This window comes from Ochlerotatus camptorhynchus, unplaced genomic scaffold (assembly GCF_037179485.1).
Source record: "Ochlerotatus camptorhynchus isolate MF236.1 unplaced genomic scaffold, CSIRO-AGI_Acam_v1.1 ptg000114l, whole genome shotgun sequence".
Taxonomy (NCBI): Eukaryota; Metazoa; Arthropoda; class Insecta; order Diptera; family Culicidae; genus Ochlerotatus; species Ochlerotatus camptorhynchus.
The window spans coordinates 2,360,720-2,381,702 of NW_027040604.1; the positions used below are offsets into that span (position 1 = coordinate 2,360,720).

Genomic DNA, 20,983 nt, shown 5'->3' on the forward strand with positions numbered 1-20,983 from the left:
TTAACATCTATGTGCATTGCCTCATCGGTCAAATATGCCATGGTGAGAACGGCAATCCTTATCGTAAAAGAAAGCAAAGTAACAATAAAACAATACTGAGAGCGGAAAAAAAATCTATTTGCTAATGTTTATGCCATCACTGGTTGAGGTGATCCGAGCCTTGCTAAAATGTCGGCTCTTTCACTCGCTTGAGTTCCACAGTGGCCAGGAACTCAATATAGGTTCACTTGGTTTCGACAGGCCAATTTCTGAAGTGACATATAGCACATTCCCATACAAGTTTAGGATTGCATATTTCTGATTTTAAACTACACTGAAAAAATAAACCATATAAGTCCTGATGTATGTGGGCGTCTTAGTGGAATACCTGTATAATGAGAGAAAGAAGGATTAGTATTTTCCATTTAATTCCACTACTTTATTTGCTTATCCTTGACAGATACGCGTATTTCGTCTACAATGTGCAGACTTCTTCAGTGTCTTGTACTAATACTCGACTATCGACTATCGAGTATTAGTACAAGACACTGAAGAAGTCTGCACATTGTAGACGAAATACGCGTATCTGTCAAGGATAAGCAAATAAAGTAGTGGAATTAAATGGAAAATACTAATCCTTCTCTCTCTCATTATAAACCATATAAGGTTTATGTGTGAACTGATATAGATTTTTGCAATAGTACCTCGCTAATACCATGTATGTGTCAGACACATAATATCAAGATTTTTTTTGAATATGAATTTTATAAGTGATGACTTATACATTTTAACTTTCCCAATCATAATCTTTAATATTTATCTTTTAATATGAAAAAATAAGACGTTTAATATTTATTCGACATTCTCTTCAATTTTATAAGTTTGTAGGAATGAAATTTTTAACCTGTAATAGTAGGATCCGTATTTTATGCGCTTTCATTAATTTAAAAAAAAAATCATTATTAAAACTACATTATGCAGTTATCAGAAGTATGGACAAATAAAATGAATATTAAATACAGCTATTTTTATTTAATTCATCACACTTTTGAATGCATAATTATATTTTAGGTTTTTGAAAAAAGGTAATTGGTTTAAAAACTACTAACAACATTTATTATAATATCATTTATCAACTATTAGAAATTATTCTTAAGCTATAAATCCATAGTTACAAAATCCGTTTTTTTCCTAAATAATTGCTTGTTCTGCACATTGTAAACCGTTATCGGTGGCCCGTCAGTATCTATCAAGTTCAGTATGAAATATTTACTGCTAACATCAACTACGTTATAAGACAAAAAGTGCTCATCGAATTCCCCTACTATCCATTGTCGTCCAACTACAAATAACTCGGTTGTATCTATGATAAGCATATCTACTATTTCATACAAATTAACGGTTTCTATCTCTGTTTTAGTAATGAAAGTTCCTACTTTAAATTCGGTTCCTTTGAATTCGATTTTGTCAGCACATTCAATTTTTCTATTCATGTTAAAAGGTAATGGCAATAGCAACGATTTAAAATAAGCTTTTGACTCCAGTTCACACCGTACTAGTTGTCCTTCTAAAGGGCAGTTGAAAAACTGTTCGTTATGAAGATCGTTAGAAAATTGTAATGCTGCCTTCATGCATAATGTGAAGCATATATTTTTTCGTGAGGTAGGAACTCTATGTATGTCAAATAGATGATCGAAATAAAGGTACGCTGATTTAAAACTAGCAGGGCATTCAGGATTCATACACGTGATCATATTTAGTCAGGCGACAAGTATCTTCTCAGCTTATTGATAGATTCGTACTGCTCTTGAACAGGAAGCTCATACACAAATATGCAGATAAAATTCCATACGAGTCTGGAAATTCGTGAGTATTTCAATCCAAAAATGGTATTTAGCTTAACGAGTACGTCAATTGTTCTTGCCGCTGTATCAAGCTTGTACGTAACTCCTTTGTAGTACACCTCGAATACTCCAGTCAAGGACCTTATGTTTTGACCTCGGAATAAGAGACGTGCAATGGGTGAAAATCCAAATTCGGTGTAAGTCGAGTTCAGTTCATCATTTTTTTCCAAAGCCTGCTCATCAGTGTCTGCAAACAAGATGATATCCTCTTGTGCTGACAAGATCGATGGCTTGAAGGTTTTTGTTACCTTCGTTGGTCTCAGGAAGTTGTTTAAAAGCAGAAGGTTTGCACTAATTTGTTCACCTAAAACGAAATGAGTCAACTTTAAATTCATTTTTATAATAAATATGCATCTTACATTGGTTCAGGTTTGGTGATTTAAAAAATTCTAAAATGGACTTGGATAGACCGTCTTTATACGGTTTATCAACGTACTGAATGATCTTTGGAAGAACAGATTCCCACTTCTTCAAACCTTGACCATTTCCTACATCCAGCAACCGAAAATCTTCGTCAATCTGAAAATAAACGTTGAATGAAATGAATTGATTAACCTAGTTGATAAAATTAGATTACTCGACAACCAGCATAAATAAAATACCATATAGGGGAAATGTATGTAATGTCGGCCTAAGTGTCCCTAATTTGGGCCCATACATAAATTCAGCAATCGACTAAATTTTGAATAGCAACCAAATATATCCATTAGTACCGTCCCAATGACGCGTTTATCTAGATAAAATTGATCAATAGCAGATTTTTAGCGATGGGCCCAATGTTAGATCCACAGGACAACATTAGAGCCATTTCCCCTACTCAATTTTCAGCACTAGTTTCCTGGTTGTTAATAACATTTGCTCGGTTTATTCATGTTTAGACATGTTGAGTATAATTTTAAACTCGATTTTAAATCTACTTTGAGTAAATTGAGTTTTAACAAAACATCAAAAGGTAATCAAAACACACAAGTGCATCATTTTTCATTCCGATTTTCAAAGGCGGACAATTCGACAGTGAGCATGCATATGGGCGAATACGCGGTGATCGATTCTCTTCATCGATTTTCTCTTTGCATTGCTACAGCTGAGCGAAACAATTTTCTAGAATTGACAAATCCATGTTTCAATCGACCACCGTGACGCTGCAATCGCAGCGGTGATAAGTTCGAAATAATGTGTCAAACTGAATACATTTTTTGAAATTTCAACTAAAAAACTATTATTTTCTATTTATTCTAGTGAGTTTCTGTGGAAGTCAAAACATGATCAAAAAAGTAGTACTCGTAATAATGGTATATAATGCTGAATTTTATCGTGCTTGGTGTTTCGAAAATATCTTCCAAATAAACAAACATCATCCAAATCACCTGAATCGTCCACCGACTAAATCTATTGTCACTTAAAAATTAATTTCAGTCGCTGTATTAATCAGCAGATTAAATCGTTTTTCGTCTGGTGCTACACCGAGCAATCGGCCTATTTAATAGTTTTTCGTCGATTGATTTAGTCGGCCAACTTTGTCTGTTGTTTAATCGGCAGATGATTTCAAACCTTAACATGTTTTCAGTAATTTTTAAGTCTTGAAGTAGCTTTTTATTTAAGAACAATGCATTGCAAAATAGTTTTATGCATTTTGTACAAGATTCATCCATGCTGACAAGAAATTTTCATGAAATCACATTGAAATTAAATAATTTTGCAAACAATCAATGAAATTTTCAAGGGCTGTCACAGACTTATCACCGTCGGTTAGTGCTTATTCCTGCCACCAGGCGCGCAGGAGTTTAAGTTGGATTTCTCAATTTATTCAATGCGGAAGTAACAGGTTGTATTGGCTATCAAAAGCAACAGCAAACGCACCGAGAAACGTTAAATCTAGCGAGTTATTAACAAAAGAGAAAATCGACGAAGAGAATCGATCATCGTGTATAGGCCCTGTTGCATGCTCACTGTCGAATTGACCAATGCACAGAATGAACTGCACGAAGAAATTTGACGTTTGAGCGGTGCCGTGTTTACTAAAAATGAACACATTGATAATGCTCACGTAACATTTAAAAATGGCCCATCAACTTCTGTACACAATGCTTTTTTTTTTTATATAATTACTTTATTTGTACAGGCTCAATCGAATAAACTTTACAGAGCCGAGTTATCCTTTGCGTTATACATTATTACTGTCTTATATTTAAAGTTAAAGGAACTGGACCGAGTACTCGCGGTTGTCTCGAGGTTAGTGGAGATTTACAATTTTTTGGATGGGAAAAGGGAAGAAGGAGGTTTTAAATGTGGTTTACGATACAACTATTTACTTAATCCTAAAGCATGAAATTATTTCTATTCATCTTGAAAACAAACATTGAAAAAAAACCCCACACGTACAAAATACAAACTAAACACACGGTTAATCAAACTTACAATCTAAGGTTAATATCCTTAAAGTAAACATATATGAGTTTCATAAACTCCAGATCGCGTCTAGCCAAAATATCCCGAACTGGAACATTAGGTTGTCCACCTCGAGCCCGAAGGGAATCATAAAAATGTGATCTGACTCCACGATACTCCGCACAAGACCAAAGGATGTGATCAGCGTCCTGGTAACCTTGTCCACATTCACAGAGATTGCTGTCTCCCAACCCCACACGGAACAAGTGAGCGTTTAGACAATAGTGATTGGACATGAGACGAGACATCACGCGTATGAAGTCTCGACTCAAGTCCAACCCTTTGAACCATGCAAACTTCGACACCTTAGGGATAATTGAATGTAGCCATCGTCCCAAGCTCCCTTCACTCCATTGATGTTGCCAGCTAACGAGCGACTGCTGACGATAAATAGAGAAAAATTCACTATAGGCGATCTGTCGATCATAAATGTCGCCTTCCATAGCGCCCACCTTCGCAAGTGAATCCGCCTTCTCATTGCCCAAAATTGAGCAATGCGAAGGGACCCACGCGAAGGTGATGATGAAAGAGCGCACGGATAAAGTACTAAGCAGTTCTCGTATTTTCAAGAGAAAATACGAGAAGTGCTTTACCGGCCTAATGGAACGGATAGCCTCGACAGAACTGAGACTATCCGTAAAAATAAAGTAGTGGTCTGGAAGAAGTGAAGCAATAGTTTCCAAAGTGTAGTGAATTGCTGCCAGTTCAGCCACATACACAGAACACGGAGCTTCAAGTTTTCGAGAGGCGCTATGAAATTCATTAAATACACCAAAACCAGCGGACTCCTCTATTAGAGATCCATCTGTGAAAAACGTTCTTGCAGAATCAACATGGCCGAACTTTGCAGCGTATAATGACGGAGCAATCAAAGGACGATGATGCTCTGGAATTCCGCGGATTTCCTGCGTCATAGATAAATCAAAATTCACTGAATTGCCGAAATCGGAGAAGACTACACGATTGGGAATATTTCTTGAAGGGCTGACATCCTGTGTTAAATATAGGTAGTACAACGTCATAAAACATGTTTGAGGATTTAGCTCCAGAAGCTTCTCAAAGTTTTCGATCACCAGTGGGTTCATTACTTCGCAACGGGTGAGGAGCCTCAAAGATAACTCTGAAAAACGGACGGATAGTGGCAACATGCCCGCCAGCACTTCGAGACTCATAGTATGAGTCGAGTGCATGCATCCTAACGCGATACGAAGACAACGATACTGGATCCGTTCCAGCTTGATGATGTGCGTTTTAGCTGCCGACTGGAAGCAAAAACTACCGTACTCTAAAACCGATAAAATCGTTGTCCGGTACAACGTCAGAAGATCTTGTGGATGGGCTCCCCACCACGTTCCGGTAATTGATCGAAGGAAATTGATCCTTAGTTGGCATTTTCGTCTCAGATACTCAATGTGGGATCTCCAGGTGCATTTGGAATCGAACCAGACCCCGAGATATTTAAAAGACAAGGAATGAGTGATCGGTTTACCCAAAAGTTGAAGCTTCGGTTGTGCTGGGCTATGCTTCCTAGAAAAAACGACCAACTCAGTTTTCTCCGTGGAGAATTCGATACCTAGCTGAATAGCCCAAGTAGACAAATTGTCCAAGGTATCCTGTAAGGGTCCTTGCAGGTCAACCTCTTTTGGCCCTGTGATAGACACTACGCCGTCATCTGCAAGTTGTCTCAACGTGCAATTGTCACTAAGACAGACATCAATTTCTCTAACGTAGAAATTGTACAAAAGGGGGCTTAAACATGAGCCTTGGGGGAGACCCATGTAGCTAAATCGAAAAGCTGTAGAGTTTCCATGAGAAAAGCTCATATGTTTTTCTGACAGCAAATTGTACAAAAAATTATTCATTAATGGAGACAATCCACAAATGTGGAGTTTCTCTGAAAGAACTTCAACGGATACTGAATCAAAAGCCCCCTTGATATCCAAGAACACAGAAGCCATTTGCTCTTTCTTAGCAAAAGCTAACTGAATTTCCGAGGAAAGCAACGCGAGACAGTCGTTCGTTCCCTTACCCCTACGGAAACCAAATTGAGTATCTGAAAGAAGGTGGTTCGTCTCAACCCATTTGTCGAGGCGAAGAAGGATCATTTTCTCCATCAATTTCCGAATACACGACAGCATCGCGATGGGCCGATACGAATTGTGATTCGACGCGGGTTTATCAGGCTTTTTAATGGCTATCACCCTCACTCGTCTCCAATCGTCGGGAACAATATTGAGCTCCAAGAACTGATTGTACAAGTTCAACATGCGCCTCTTAGCGACGTCTGGGAGGTTTTTCAGCAAGTTGAACTTGATTCTATCAGATCCCGGGGCAGAATTGCGACACGAAAGGAGAGCGAGTGAAAGTTCCACCATTGAAAAAGGCTGACTGATGTCGTCTACCGAATTCGCGGTTTCGCGAGGAATCAACTGCGACGGCACGGAATCCGGACACACTTTTCGCGCAAATTTAAGAATCCATTGATCCGAGCATTCCTCGCTTTCGTTGTTAGTAGACCGGTTACGCATTCTTCGCGCCGTACTCCAAAGCGTATTCATAGACGTTTCGCGCGACAATCCGTCTACAAACTGCCGCCAGTAACCCCGTTTTTTGGCCTTGATGAGGCTCTTGAGTTCGCGTTCAAGAGATGTGTATGCGTCGAAATGCTCGCGTGTTCCGCGTTTCCGGAAAAGTTTAAACGCGTCGGACTTTTTACGGTAAACCTCCGTGCATTGTTGATCCCACCAGAGCGATGGTGTTTTCTTACGAATAGACGATCGCGGCACCGGTCGTGTTTGAGCTTGAAGTGCGCTGTCGATGATGAGATTAGAGAGGAAATTATATTCCTCCAACGGCGGAAGCTCTTCCACTGACGATACTGTATCGTCTATCGCGGATTGGAACTTAGTCCAATCGATGTTACGGGTTAGATCATACGCGACGTTAACGGATTCTGACGAGTTGAACCCACTAGCAATCGAAATTTTGATCGGCAAATGATCACTACCGTGCGGATCCTGGATTACATGCCAAGTGCAATACAACGATAGTGAATTAGAGCAAAAGGTGAGGTCTAATCTGCTACCATTCGAGGATGGACCAGCCAAACGTGTTACTTCTCCATTGTTAAGTATTGTCATGTTGAAGTTGACGCAGAGATCATAAATCAAAGTAGAACGGTTATCATCGTACAGCTCCCCCCAGCCTGTACCGTGGGAGTTAAAATCTCCCATGATCAACCATGGAGCGGGAAGTACCGCACATATGTCGAAAAGTTGTTTGCGATTAACAGAGACTCTAGGAGCAATATATACAGAAGCAATACAAAGGCTCTTACCTTTAATGGTAGCCTGACATGCGACAACTTCAATACCGGGGAATTCGGGAAGATTCACTCTATAGAAGGAATGGCACTTTTTGATCCCCAAAAGTACCCCTCCTCCACGTGAATTCTCACGATCCAATCGAATAATGTTAAAATCAAAAAAAGGGAGATCAATTTCTGAAGAGAGCCATGTTTCACAGAGGGCAAATGCATCGCAATTATTGTTATGGACTAAATACTTGAACGAATCTAATTTCGGAATAAGACTTCGACAATTGCACTGTAGAACAGTGGTCAAATCCCCGACCTCGTTTGGAAAATTATCCATCGAAGGAGATGATAGCTGCAAGAAGGGGCCATTTTGAAGTCAATTGCTTCAAGAAGGATTTCACAGTAGGAAGCAATGTGAGGACAATGCTTTTCAGAGGATCAGAAATGTTGAGGTATTTGAGAATACCGTCCACAATGTCATCAAATGAGAACAGCCCAGATGAAGAAGGGGTTTCTGTTCTTAAAATTGGGGCATCAGGGGTTTTGGATGTCCCCGGAAGAGGTGGAAAATCCTGGGTATAGTCAGTTCTGCGGAATCCAGGAGGGGTAGAAGTCTCCTTTTTTCCACCACTCCTTGATTTGGGCAAGCTGATTTGGGGTTCTTTATTTGCAACAATCCGCGAACGGATGCGCTTTCGTTTCCGTGCAGAACCTTCCGGAAAACTGAAAGAAGTTCCCTCCTCAGCCAAGTCAGAGTCAGTCTCGTCATCTGACAAAAGAGAAAAGGGATTTTTGTCATTGGTCGATGGCGTGGCTGTCTTAAGCATTTCTGCAAAAGACCGCCTGGAACGTTCCTTAAGGGAGCGTTTCATTTTGTCCCCGAGCTGTTTGTACGCCGGGCACGACGAGAGAGCATGAGGAGGAGTTCCGTTGCAGTACACGCATTTTGGTGCAGTAGCTGCGCAGGCGCCATCCTCATGCTTCTCCCCGCATGTGGAGCAGCGTGCCTTGTTGCCGCAGTGGGAGGCCGTATGTCCCAACCGCTTACAATTCTGGCAGTTCATGACCCGAGGTACAAACAACCGCACAGGAAGACGAAGTTTTCCCAGCTCGATGTATTGAGGAAGGGCAGATCCAGAAAAGGTCACCCGAAACGAGTCTGTGGGGGTAAAACTCTTTTTACCCTCGCTGAGCAATACTGACTTCATTTTATGAACGGCCAGTATCTTTACCGGAGGAAGCAAGGGGTTCTTGAATCGGCCAACCGCTTGCTTCTCCAGTATCTCGGGGTTCAGGCTCGCCTCAGTGACCACGCCTTAGATCTCCACATCAGAGGCTGGAATGTACACCCTATATTCCAGTGTGAAAAACTGGGAAACAGCAATTTCATTGGCCTGTTTCAGGTTAGCGACGGTCACACGAAGTTTGTTGTGCCTAACCTTCGTTATTTCGGTCACGGCAGAGAATCGCTTTGTCAGATCATCAGATATCTGAACAACATTCAAGGGTTTGTTTTTGGGCTGAAAATAGACAACCCATGGGCCAGTCGAGTCATTCGGGTAGGCCCGCAATCTGGAGCTTTTCTCAGCCTGCCCATTGTCAGACTGAGACGACGAACCATGGATGACATCATCATTTTTCTTAGATGAATGGTCATCCATGTCGTCTTTTGACAAAACATCCATTTTGTTCAACTAGTGGGAGCGCAAAACGCTCTCCCACTGAACGCACAGACACAATACACAGAAAACACTACAAACACAGAAATACAAAATGAAAATTTAACTAATGGGGGAGGAAAAGAAACAAAAAAACAAAAACTTATCTGATAATTCTATACTACTACCACTGAGCGTTATATGTGTAGGCGTTTACGCAGATGGCTGGAAGAGACGCGCTGCGTGGATGACCTTCGTTGTGGTGCACTTGATCGAGGCTCGGTGCTCAGCGCACACAGGCGCACGATGATTGATGAACGATGTAGATGTAGAAACGGGTGCTCACACTCGATGATGATGATACGTGCGCGGGTATGCGTAAGCGCGTATGCGTGACCACGCAACGATGATGCCCAAATTGGTTCGCGAATTTCCAATAGCACGGATTACTCTTTCCGAAAATGACACTTTCTACTAAAAAAAACTCACTTTTCGATCAATTTACCGGGAACTATGCCAGGAGTCACTTAGTGAGAAAAAAAACTGATAATTTATATCAAGCGAATACCGAGAAAACCTCCAAAACAACGGAGCGCGAAACAAGTCGACCGTACTTCTTGCTAGGACGCAGTGAGATGTACACAATGCTTGTTAAGCCCTTTTCGCGCGAACCGAAGTACGCTCACGCAAACCAACAACACCATCGGGGAGGGTAAATTCTTCCCTTCCCGATAAAGCTCTTTGTTTGCGTGGCTGCTCTTTGGTTCGCGTGAAAAGGGCATAAGAAGTTGTTAATAAAAGTTGATTGGCCCCTTTCTAAAGTTACGCGAGCATTACATCATGTCAAGAGCAAATTTTCATTACGTCGAATGTAACAAAGGTAAACAAAGTGGAGCTATCAGTGTCAATCGATGCTCCTGCTATTACACTATATACTGTCCGAATATAGGATCACATACCATTTTTAAATTTATTTACCAGTCGAATTGCTTTTTGACGTAATCACCTTCCGATCAAAATAGTTTTCGATGTTACTTAAGTCACCCGATATGCCGTTTGCCTTAAGTAACAGCACTGAGAAACCCGTGAAAAGTGTACTTTCGTCGTTTCGCTTTCTCATTATTAAAGTGAATAAATCGAACTGTTTGTAGCTAAGATGATTTCGGTGGTCCTAAAATGATGAATGGGCTGCACGTAAGGAGACGTAATTGATAATTCTCCAGAATATCCTGGTAAATACACTTTGACTTAAGTAACAATAGGGGCCACCAAACGACGTATAATAACTTTTGACTCAAAAAGCAGTATTTCTTAGCATGAAAGCTAGCGATTTGCCTTTGTATGATTAAAACCCGGCTAAATATGTTAAACATTGCTATCACTATGAGATTATATGTGTTTAATTGGAAATAGGAATAACTTTTCGGTCATCAAAACAAAACTTTATTTTTCTCGGATCGGTGCGAATGTTACTTACGACATAATGAAAATTTGCTCTTGATGTGTTCTTTTTAGTAAACACAGCACCGCTCAAACGTCAATGTGTTTTCGTGAGTTCATTCCGTGCATTGGTCAATAGTACACCTATAGTATACCAACTTACCAACTGGTATCCAAACTCATCTCCATAATGATGAAAATCCTCGAAAAGTTTCTCGCTCTGGTCAGGCTTCATGAGCTGTGATTTGCGTGCAGGGAACGATACTATCCATTTTTCCAGGGTTGTTCCTCATGGTTTTGTATTTTGTCCCAGCCATAAAACCGCGTCAGTTGCAGCTGGATCCACAGCACAGATCGGGTCTGTTTTCTTTTTCGAGCCACTCAAATGTTGCTGCTCCTTCAACTTCCGCTTAGTTATTTTTTGTTTGCTGTTGACGATCCGGTTATAAATTTTACCTCCTGGATTTTACTTCGCTCCTCCTCGTTCAATGAAGTAGGTTTCCACTTTTAAAGAGTGCTGTGATTGATGTAGCGTATTCGTCTAGAATTCTTTCGGATGCCTGTAATCCCTTCTGGTAGTGGTAATCAGCGAAGATTGAAACCAGTTCCCGCTGACTTTCTGTCGACAATGGACCCAGATTTCCTCTCTCTATGATTTGTTTTCCGGTGATCGTGGAATCCAGCAGTCGTGATAGAATCGATGGTGTGAAATGGTGATTTGAGCATTCAATCACCGATAACTCGGAGGCCGTTTTCTTTCCGTTGGCTATTGCTAATTTTACTTCAACATCATCGAGATGACATTCATGGGTTTCAGTTGCAGAACTTTCGACGGAAACTGAAAAATTTTTGTGTTGCGGACAACTGATGTCGGTGGAAATTTGTGCATCAGTTTTCTTTGATGAGCAGTCTACAAGCACGGCTGGAAGACATCCAGTTCGTGAAGAAACGGTATTGTCAAATCCGGAGGCCAGAACCCTTCTTGGAATGATGTTCAGCGGTACGAGAGAATTGATTGATTTCACTGAATTGATGTGATTTGAGTCCTTGACTGCTTTGATCTTATTTTCCTTACCGGGTTCTTGAGGATTTTAAGCAGTGACAGCGACAGGCGCCTGAGGTTTTGCTGTATTCGTGTAGCAGGAATCTACTTGTTTTTCCCGAGAAATTTCCTGACTGTTCTCCTCCGCGGATACTTCTTCGTTTTCTTCAACTGGTATGTGTTGTTCTTCTCCTGCTTCTTCGATCCAGAACTCTTCTACTTCCACTTTGGTGAAATCTATTATCTCGTAGCCCTGTAAATTATAGGAAATTATAAGAATTAATCTCTTGAAAGCTATTCAATTCTATCTTAATTCAGCTTACGTTTTGTTGTCGCCAACGAACCAAACGTCCAAATATTTCATCGACTTCCCACGGTGTCCAAGAGATATTTTCGCTCGTCAATAACGCATTTGTTAATTCGTCTTTTGATACGCGAATTAAAGCTAGCATATCAAAACCTAGCTCTAAATAGAAGAGTTAGTAGTATTTATTTGATTTCAAATTAATTGCAGAATATGTGAGCTTTATAAATCGATAGGACTTCTCGTGGTAAATCAAGTTCCTTTATCACGACGGATTCCAAACTATTAACAGACGCCATTTCAGCGTTATGCTTCCGCTATGATTCGAATTTCTTTATTCATTTTCCATACTTATCAGATGTATGTGTGGAATGCTATGGATTTTAACTATTAAATTTGACATATACTTTTCAATTGTGTGGTTTTTATTTGACATAGAATGATCAATTGAAACACACAAAGAAACTTTTATTGATTATAAAGCTCACATAAACTTTATATTCCACGAGTTTCGATTATTTTATATGTCATAGCTAATAAAAAAAAAGTTTATATTTTTTTGTAGTGTTGGCCACGATTGGCCAGTAACCCATAGGTATGCTCTCAACTTAACGACGCGGTCTTGAAGCACTTCCACAGTTATTAATTGAGAGTTTTCTATGTCAACCAATGCATTTGCAAATTGGAATTGGGGAATCGAACCCACTGCCTTCGACTTAGTTACACTGTTCCTGTTGGGCCCCAGACTTGAACAGTTCTCGATTATCGATTTTGAAGTGCATCAAGTCGAGAGCGGGCACGAGGAAGGAGAAGAATTATGAGCCACTAATTCACATCCTTCTTTTCAAGTTTATTACTATCTGTGCAAACAGGAATCACGCTAGGGCTTTAACGGTTTGATCGTGCCATCGATAAGGGTTTATCATTATCAATTGTAACGCGGTAACGGTCGGGTGTGTTTTTTACTCCTCTATTGCAGTGAAAATGCGTCATATTTTAGTTCAAATCCTCCTGGCAAGTGTTGCCCTTAAGTCAGGTAAGCGTCAGCATTAGCAAGTTCTATCACCCACCCTCGTTAATGTTCTCTTCTTTCCAACAGTTTTTGCCTTAAACTGTACCACATGCGGAAGTGACATAAGTTTTGAAGACTGCGAGAAGAATAGCATATTGCTACCATGTTCGGCAGCCAATGTCAACGAGCTGCATCGGCATTTACGGGAGTTCAATCCTGGCTTATTGGAGGGTAACTACAGCGATTTCAACTGCTTCACTTTGAAGGCTGAATTGACAAATGACGGAGTCGACCAAGTTTCTTACGCACAGGGGTGTACCTTTGCTGCTGTGCACTTCTGTAGCGGCTGGAGGAACATCAACATTTTGAAATGCTCCGGAGCTGGTAGAATTTACGCTGGGGGGTTTGTTGCTGTGATGATGGTGGTCATTTTGAACATTTTTTTACAGTAAAAATTAAGCATCCATTAAGTTGTAATATGCATCTTATGTAGGCTATTATGTTATGAAAATAAATGATTTGAATCGATGACATTAAACAAGCTCTACATTGGGGTGGGTCAAGTTTGTAGGTGGATCACAACCCCCCACACTTGGCTGATCCAGATCGCAACTAAATTCGTTTAAATTTGGCACAGATGTTGGGGACCTCAACATATGTACACTCTTCCCCCGAAGAACGCGAACTCGGTCCACACGAATTCCATTTACGTTGGTCTCGAATGATTCCGTTTACGCGAGGGAATCGCGTAAATGGAGTAAACGTAGCATATGGGATTTGACCTAATAGGGACCAACATGCGATCCTGGACATATAGAAGGTTACTGTCTTCGGCGAAGTTGTTCAGTGGATCAAGACCTAATGGTTTCCTCACTACGCGGCGCTAGTGTGCATGCATTTGTGATATCCTTGTTTGTGTGATATCTTGAAAAAAATATCATATCTTTGTGTTTGTGTGAAATCCTTGTCATCTAGGAAGTTGCTTTCTTCGGCGAAGTTGTTCAGTGGATCAAGACACCAATATGGATGGAATATGGATATTTTCGGAATTCAAGATGGCGGCTTCCGATTTCAGAAAAAGTGGGAAATACTGCCAAATACCCTTGAATATGTATATTTTCGGAATCGTGATGACGTCTAGAGACAAAAAAACGAAGTCCAGCACCATATTGAAATCTAAAATGGCGGCTGCCGGTTTCAGAAAAAGTGGGAAATACTGCCAAATACCCTTCAATATGGATATTTTCGGAATCGAGATGACGTCTAGAGACCGGAAATCGATGCCCAGCGTCACATAGAAATCAAAGATGGCGGCTGCCGATTTCAGAAAAAGTGGGAAATACCAGAGACGTTGAATAGAGACACGCATAGACTGAAGCAAGAAGAACCAAACGAACCGTCAAACGCTGAACCAAACGAGCAAAATAAATAAACATTACTATTCGCTCAATTCACCAGAAAGGAGTATTGTTCTCAATAATGATAAAAGTGTTTAATTATTATCACGAAATATTTTATATCTGTTATTTATTTATTTGTTTATTTATTTATTGTTAATTCAATTAAATACATCATTTATTAGTGATAAAAAAAAACAGTTTCGAATCGGAACGTTTTATTTGGTTTTACGGTAATAAACATGATTGCGCTGCAAGCAAAACAGTAAAATATGACTGTCATCTCTCGTCTTCGCTTTATTTTTGCAAAATGTTGCCGCGAACTTCATTTTTATTCAGTTCCGTCGAATGTTCATATTTTCCCAGTAGCATTGCGGCACTGTATGAAAGTCATTTGAAGCCACTCGAAGAAACATGGTTGCCAGCGACATTGCCAAAAGATCCCTCAAAAACTGTGCTGCTGTTTTGACAGAAATTTTCTTTGCGCGTCTCTATCAACGTCTCTGGGAAATACTACCAAATACCCTCCAATATGGGTATTTCCGGAATCGGGATGACGTCTAGAGACCGAAAATCGATGTCCGACGCCATTTTGTAATCCAACATGGTGGCTCTCAGATTCAGAAAAACTATCAAATTTTGGTATTTTCGGAACAATTACTACAACCCGAAAATCGGAGATTCGAGTTTCGAACGCCTTTGAATACGGCTGTGTTTTAAGTTTGGTCTCTGTTTTGTGCGTGCGTTCGCTTTCATAGTTTTCGGCTGCATTTGCCGGATTAGCACTGGCGCTCTGCCTCCCGGACGGCTATACGTGTGTGATTAGTAGTTTTCTCGCTTTCCGGGAAGTTTTAGAATCGAGAAAGAAAACGTGATTTATCATAATATAATGAGAGAGAGAAGGATTAGTATTTTCCATTTAATTCCACTACTTTATTTGCTTATCCTTGACAGATACGCGTATTTCGTCTACAATGTGCAGACTTCTTCAGTGTCTTGTACTAATACTCGATAGTCGATAGTCGAGTATTAGTACAAGACACTGAAGAAGTCTGCACATTGTAGACGAAATACGCGTATCTGTCAAGGATAAGCAAATAAAGTAGTGGAATTAAATGGAAAATACTAATCCTTCTCTCTCTCATTATACAGGTATTCCACTAAGACGCCCACATTCATCAGGATTCGTGATTTATCATGTTTGCAAGCATCAGAAGAGATGTCGCAATCTGCGTTGTTTGATTTTTTTTTCTCCGGGACCAAAAATTAGTGGCTTCGCGAGTGATAATTTGTTATTTCAGTTCATATACGCGCTGCATGGTGAATGACACAGTAGGCTGCGCTTGAAAGCTGACCTGTTTTTCTTTTGCTGTGTATTTTTCGACAGCGAATTAAACATTTTTTTGGTTTTAAATTTGTTAATTTGTGTGCTGAAATTTAGCTTCAAGTGTTCATAAAGTTTTCATTTAGTGATGTATCGTGTTTTGCCTGTGGTTGCCTTGAGTGACTCGGTTGACGTTGAATCTAACCTCCAGAATCTAGGACGCAGCTTCAATTCTATTGTTCGGTGTAGGTTCTCATTGCCTCCCGGGAGCCCGATTCTTCGAGTTCGGATGGCACACTTTCGGCGTGTTGTTCTATTGAGAGATTCGTCACCGTGGGCGATTTTGAAACCGGTCCGGTTGGTGAATTAGCCCGGGAACGTGTTGATAATGTGTCCGTCGCGAGTTTTGGACGTGATTCAGCAAGTTTTCCACTTGCAAAAGTGCTCGGCTGATGGTCTCTCGCCGGTTCCGGAGATTGCGAGCAATATGAAAGATGCCTCGCTGGATACGCCCAAGACTGGACGGGTGGTGACTGGTGGCCGCGAACCACCTCCCAGATGACCATGGCAATGCAAGAAAATTTGTGTTCATTGAAGGAAGTATTTTGATAAAGGTGCATCACGAAATGAGCTGCAAAGCTTAGAGAAAATCAAAACTATGGAACGCATGGATTGGAGGATCAAGTGAACATGGTGAGACCAGTCCAAACACATTTTACAATTTAAAAAAAAAAACATAAACTAAATACGTACCTGGTTTGAAAGGAATATTTTCGAACCTGGAAGCGTGTACACTGAACGAAAACACCCGCAATACTTCGAATGATTATTGCATTGCTCGAGCCCTTTAACAATACGCATTCGAATTTCGGATGATTTTCTTATGGTTGAATTCGTCGTCAGATGACGAACATCCATATAACTGTCATTCAAATACAGGATGATTTTCGTTTGAAAATAAGCTATAAAACATACGGCACTCAGAGAACAAACATTTAAGAATAGTGTGACATGCAAGTGCTTTAAATTAGATTTATAATTTGATTATCTACAATTCCATACTGAATAGCCTTAATAAGCCATTCCATTATGGATACAAAAATTTTCGTGGTGGAGAAAACCTCCTCCACCACGAAATAGCCAAACATTGGTTTTCATCCTTTACTAATGTTCGTTACAGCTCTGATAGCGATGCATATGCTTCCACCTTGTTTGTCAGCTCACATCAGCAAATGACGTTCGATAGAATTATTTACATCATCGTTTTGAATGATTTGCGTTATGGGGCTGAACCAATACCATATGCATTTCCATTTAGTATGACAGTCATTCTGCAGAGAGCATTACGCATTTTAACTGAAGGCCCTATACCTTCTCGTAACAAGTTTCATCCTGTATTCGAGAGGAAAATCATCTGACTTCAAAACAACCGTCATCCGGTTGCAGCTATCATTCGAAAAAGCGATTTCGGTGTTTTGTTTTGAATGGTCTGAGGTTTCATTCGATCAGGTGATGCATACATGCGGGGCTTATTGTAAGGAAAGTAACCTCGGAATGGGCGTGACTCTCCAGACATTCTTTTTTTTTATATATTAATTTATTTGTACAGGCTCAATCGAATAAACTTTACAGAGCCGAGTTATCATTTACATTATACATGATTAATGTCTTAAATCTAGAGTTAAAGGAATTGAACCGATTACTCGCGGTCGTCTCGAGGTTAGTGGAGATTTACAATTTTTTGGATGGGGAAAGGGAGTCTCCAGACATTCTGAAATGGGTTGCTGGATCTGCAATAGAGCTATTACCTTCTAACTCCAGGACTAAAGCTGTCTACAATGACCATAAATGCGACATTGTAGAGAGAGTTCCTTCATAATAACACTGCCGGCCAGTGGGGGTTAGATTGAATATACACACACACACACACACACACACACACACACACACACACACACACACACACACACACACACACACACACACACTCACACACACACACATACATGCACACACACACACACATACACACACACACACACACACACACACACACACACACACATACACACACACACATACACACACACAAGTACTACATCCCGAAAATCGACGTCTGACGCCATTTTTGCATCCAACATGATGGCCATTGACTTCAGAAAAACTATCAAATCCTCTATTATATGGATATTTTCGGAACGGGGACGACATGTAGATGCCGAAAATCGATGTCCGACGCCATTTTTGAAATCCAAGAGACGGCCAGTGACTTCAGAAAAACTTTCAAATACCCTATAATATGGATATTTTCGGGACTGGTTCGACGTGTACATCCCGCACAAATTGATGTCTGACGCCATTTTGGAATCCAAGATGGTGGCCGTTGTTTTCTGAAAAGCTGTCAAATTCTACGATATGAATATTCTCGGTACAGGACGCGTTTAGATGCCGAAAATCGATGTCTGATATTATTTTTGAAATCCAAGATGGCGGCTCTCAGATTTGGAAAAATTGCTTAATACCCTACAATATGGGTATTTTCGGAACAAGTCCTACAAGTTATGTCTGACGCCATTTTGTAATGCAAGATGGCGGCCATTGACTTCAGAAAAACTGATAGAAATACTGTCAATTACTCTTCAATATGAGTATTTTTGGAATAGGAATGACGTCTAGAGAATGACATCTAGAAATAGAAAATGAGTGTCATGAAATCCAAAATGGCGGCTACAGGATACAGAAAAAGTTGGAAATACTGTCAAATACCCATGAATGTGGGTATTTCGGGATTCGCGGTGATAGCTACGGACTAGCTATTACTGTCCGATGCCATATTTAATTCCAAAATGGCAGCTCCTGGTTACAGATAAACTGGATAGTAATGTTAAATACCCCCACAATATAGGTATTTTCGGAATGGGGACGATATGTAAAGGCTCAAAATCGATGTCCGACGCAATTTTGGAATCTAAGCTGTCAAATACCCTACAATAGACGGAAAATTGATGGCTGACGCCATTTCGGCATTTCAATTTTCGACATCTGCACCTCGTCTTTGTTGCGAATATATCCATATTGTAGAGTATTTTACAGTTTTTCCCACTTTTTATGAAACCGGAATCCACCATCTTGGATTTCAAAATGGCGCTGGCCATCGATTTTTGGTTTCTAGAAGTCATCCCGATTCCTAAAATATCCAGTATTTCCCACTTTTCTGAAATCGGCAGCCGCCATCTTTGATTTCAAGAGTAAGAGAGAATTCTGGACTCCACCAACCTTTAAGTCTTGATCCACTGAACAACTTTGCCGAAGACAGTAACCTTCTATATATCCAGGATCGCGAGATATTCCATGTTGGTCCCTATTAAAGGGTGATACGGTCAAAATTTGGTGAAGGGAAAACGCGTGTAAATCGGTGAAATCGTTTATTTAAAAAATCAAATTAAATTTCTTTTTCAAGTTCAATTAGTATAAAATTCAGGAAAAAAATTCAGTTAGGCTTCCGCTTTTCCAAATCCGAATTGCCGGGCCTTACCCTTGACCCCTGCCATCAGATTTTGTACAGCCACCTTGTCCACTTTCTTCGCCGCAGAAAGCCAGTTTGCCTTGAACTGCTGCTCGCCCTTAGTAGTTTTTTGGTCTTCTTTAGGTTCCGCTTGACAATAGCCCAGTATTTCTCAATTGGGCGGAGCTCTGGCGTGTTGGGAGGGTTCTTGTCCTTGGGAACCACCTGCACGTTGTTGGCGGCGTACCACTCCATGGCCTTTTTACCGTAATGGCAAGATGCCAAATCCGGCCAAAACAGTACGGAACAACCGTGTTTCTTCAGGAAAGGCAGCAGACGTTTATTCAAACACTCTTTCACGTGAATTTCTTGGTTGACAGTCCCGGAAGCTATGAAAATGCTGCTTTTCAAACCACAGGTACAGATGGCTTGCCAAACCAGATATTTCTTTGCGAACTTTGACAGTTTCATGTGCTTGAAAACATCTGCTACCTTTCCCCTTCCTTTTGCCGTATAAAACTCCTGTCCCGGAAGCTGCTTGTAGTCGGCTTTGACGTAGGTTTCGTCGTCCATTACCACGCAGTCAAACTTCGTCAGCATCGTCGTGTACAGCCTCCGGGATCGCGCTTTGGCCGTCGTATTTTGTTTATCATCGCGATTTGGAGTCACTACCTTCTTGTAAGTCGATAGTCCGGCTCGTTTTTTGGCTCGATGCACGGTTGTAGACGATACACCCAGCTTATTTGCGGCATCTCGGAGAGAGAGGTTAGGGTTTCGCTTGAAACTACCGGCAACTCTCTTTGTCGTCTCAGCGGCTTCCGGTTTTCGATTTCCCCCCGATCCAGACTTCCTGGCTGTCGACAAACGTTCCCCAAACACTTTAATTACATTTGTAACGGTTGATTTGGCAACTTTTAGCGATTTTGCCAACTTTGCGTGCGAGTAGCTCGGATTTTCGCGATGCGCGAGCAAAATTTTGATACGCTGCTCTTCTTGCTTGGACGGCATTTTGACAACTGAAGAGTGAATTCCAAAATCAAAATAGGAGCAACATTCTACACACACACACCTTCAAAATGAGGGGTGTTCAGGTTTTTTAAATGCAAAATTGAAAGAAATACGTCAAGTTGATATTGACCAAATTTTGACCGTATCACCCTTTAGGTCAAATCCCATATGCTACGTGTGCTCCATTTACGCGAATTCGATTTACGCGGTACGTATTACTCGCGCTCTTCGGGGGAAAGCTGTAGATCGAAAGGTGGCAAGGCTTGAAAGTAGACTCTTCTTATTTCTTCTATCCTTTGTACGCTTTCTGTAGCGCTCGTTTTGCCGGCTCTCAACTTAGTGTTCTAGATACACTTCCACAGTTAGTAATTGAGAGCTTTCTATGCCAACCAATGTATGAATGTGTATATTGAGAGGCAAGCACAATGATTCTCCATACCCAGGGAAGCCGAGAAAATTTCCATCTTTACTGATTAGGCTATCGGAGGCCTCACCCTAGTGTATATTCCTACAGACCTAGCTGCTACCGCACTAGCCGTTTCCGGCTATAAAAATAGCAAAGTTTAGGTCTATCGCTAGGACCCATGATCGCGTTATAGATATAGATATAGTGACTAATCTCACCATCATTTTGCCTGCGCCGCAC

At 40.7% G+C, this 20,983-nt stretch overlaps 2 protein-coding genes across 6 annotated transcripts in view; one reads left to right on the forward strand and one right to left on the reverse strand.

The window, feature by feature from the left end:
• The window catches only part of cnn (centrosomin), a 106,078-nt gene that overhangs the window by 82,149 nt on the left and 2,946 nt on the right, over positions 1-20,983 (forward strand). The window lies entirely within an intron of this gene.
• On the reverse strand, positions 1,136-20,967 carry LOC135699686 (uncharacterized). Its single transcript, XM_065219979.1, has 4 exons — positions 20,962-20,967; positions 11,897-12,040; positions 2,243-2,402; positions 1,136-2,187 (listed from the first exon to the last, which is right to left on the reverse strand). Exons 1-4 carry the CDS (start codon positions 20,965-20,967, stop codon positions 1,736-1,738), a joined length of 762 nt encoding a protein of 253 aa, XP_065076051.1. The 3' UTR covers positions 1,136-1,735.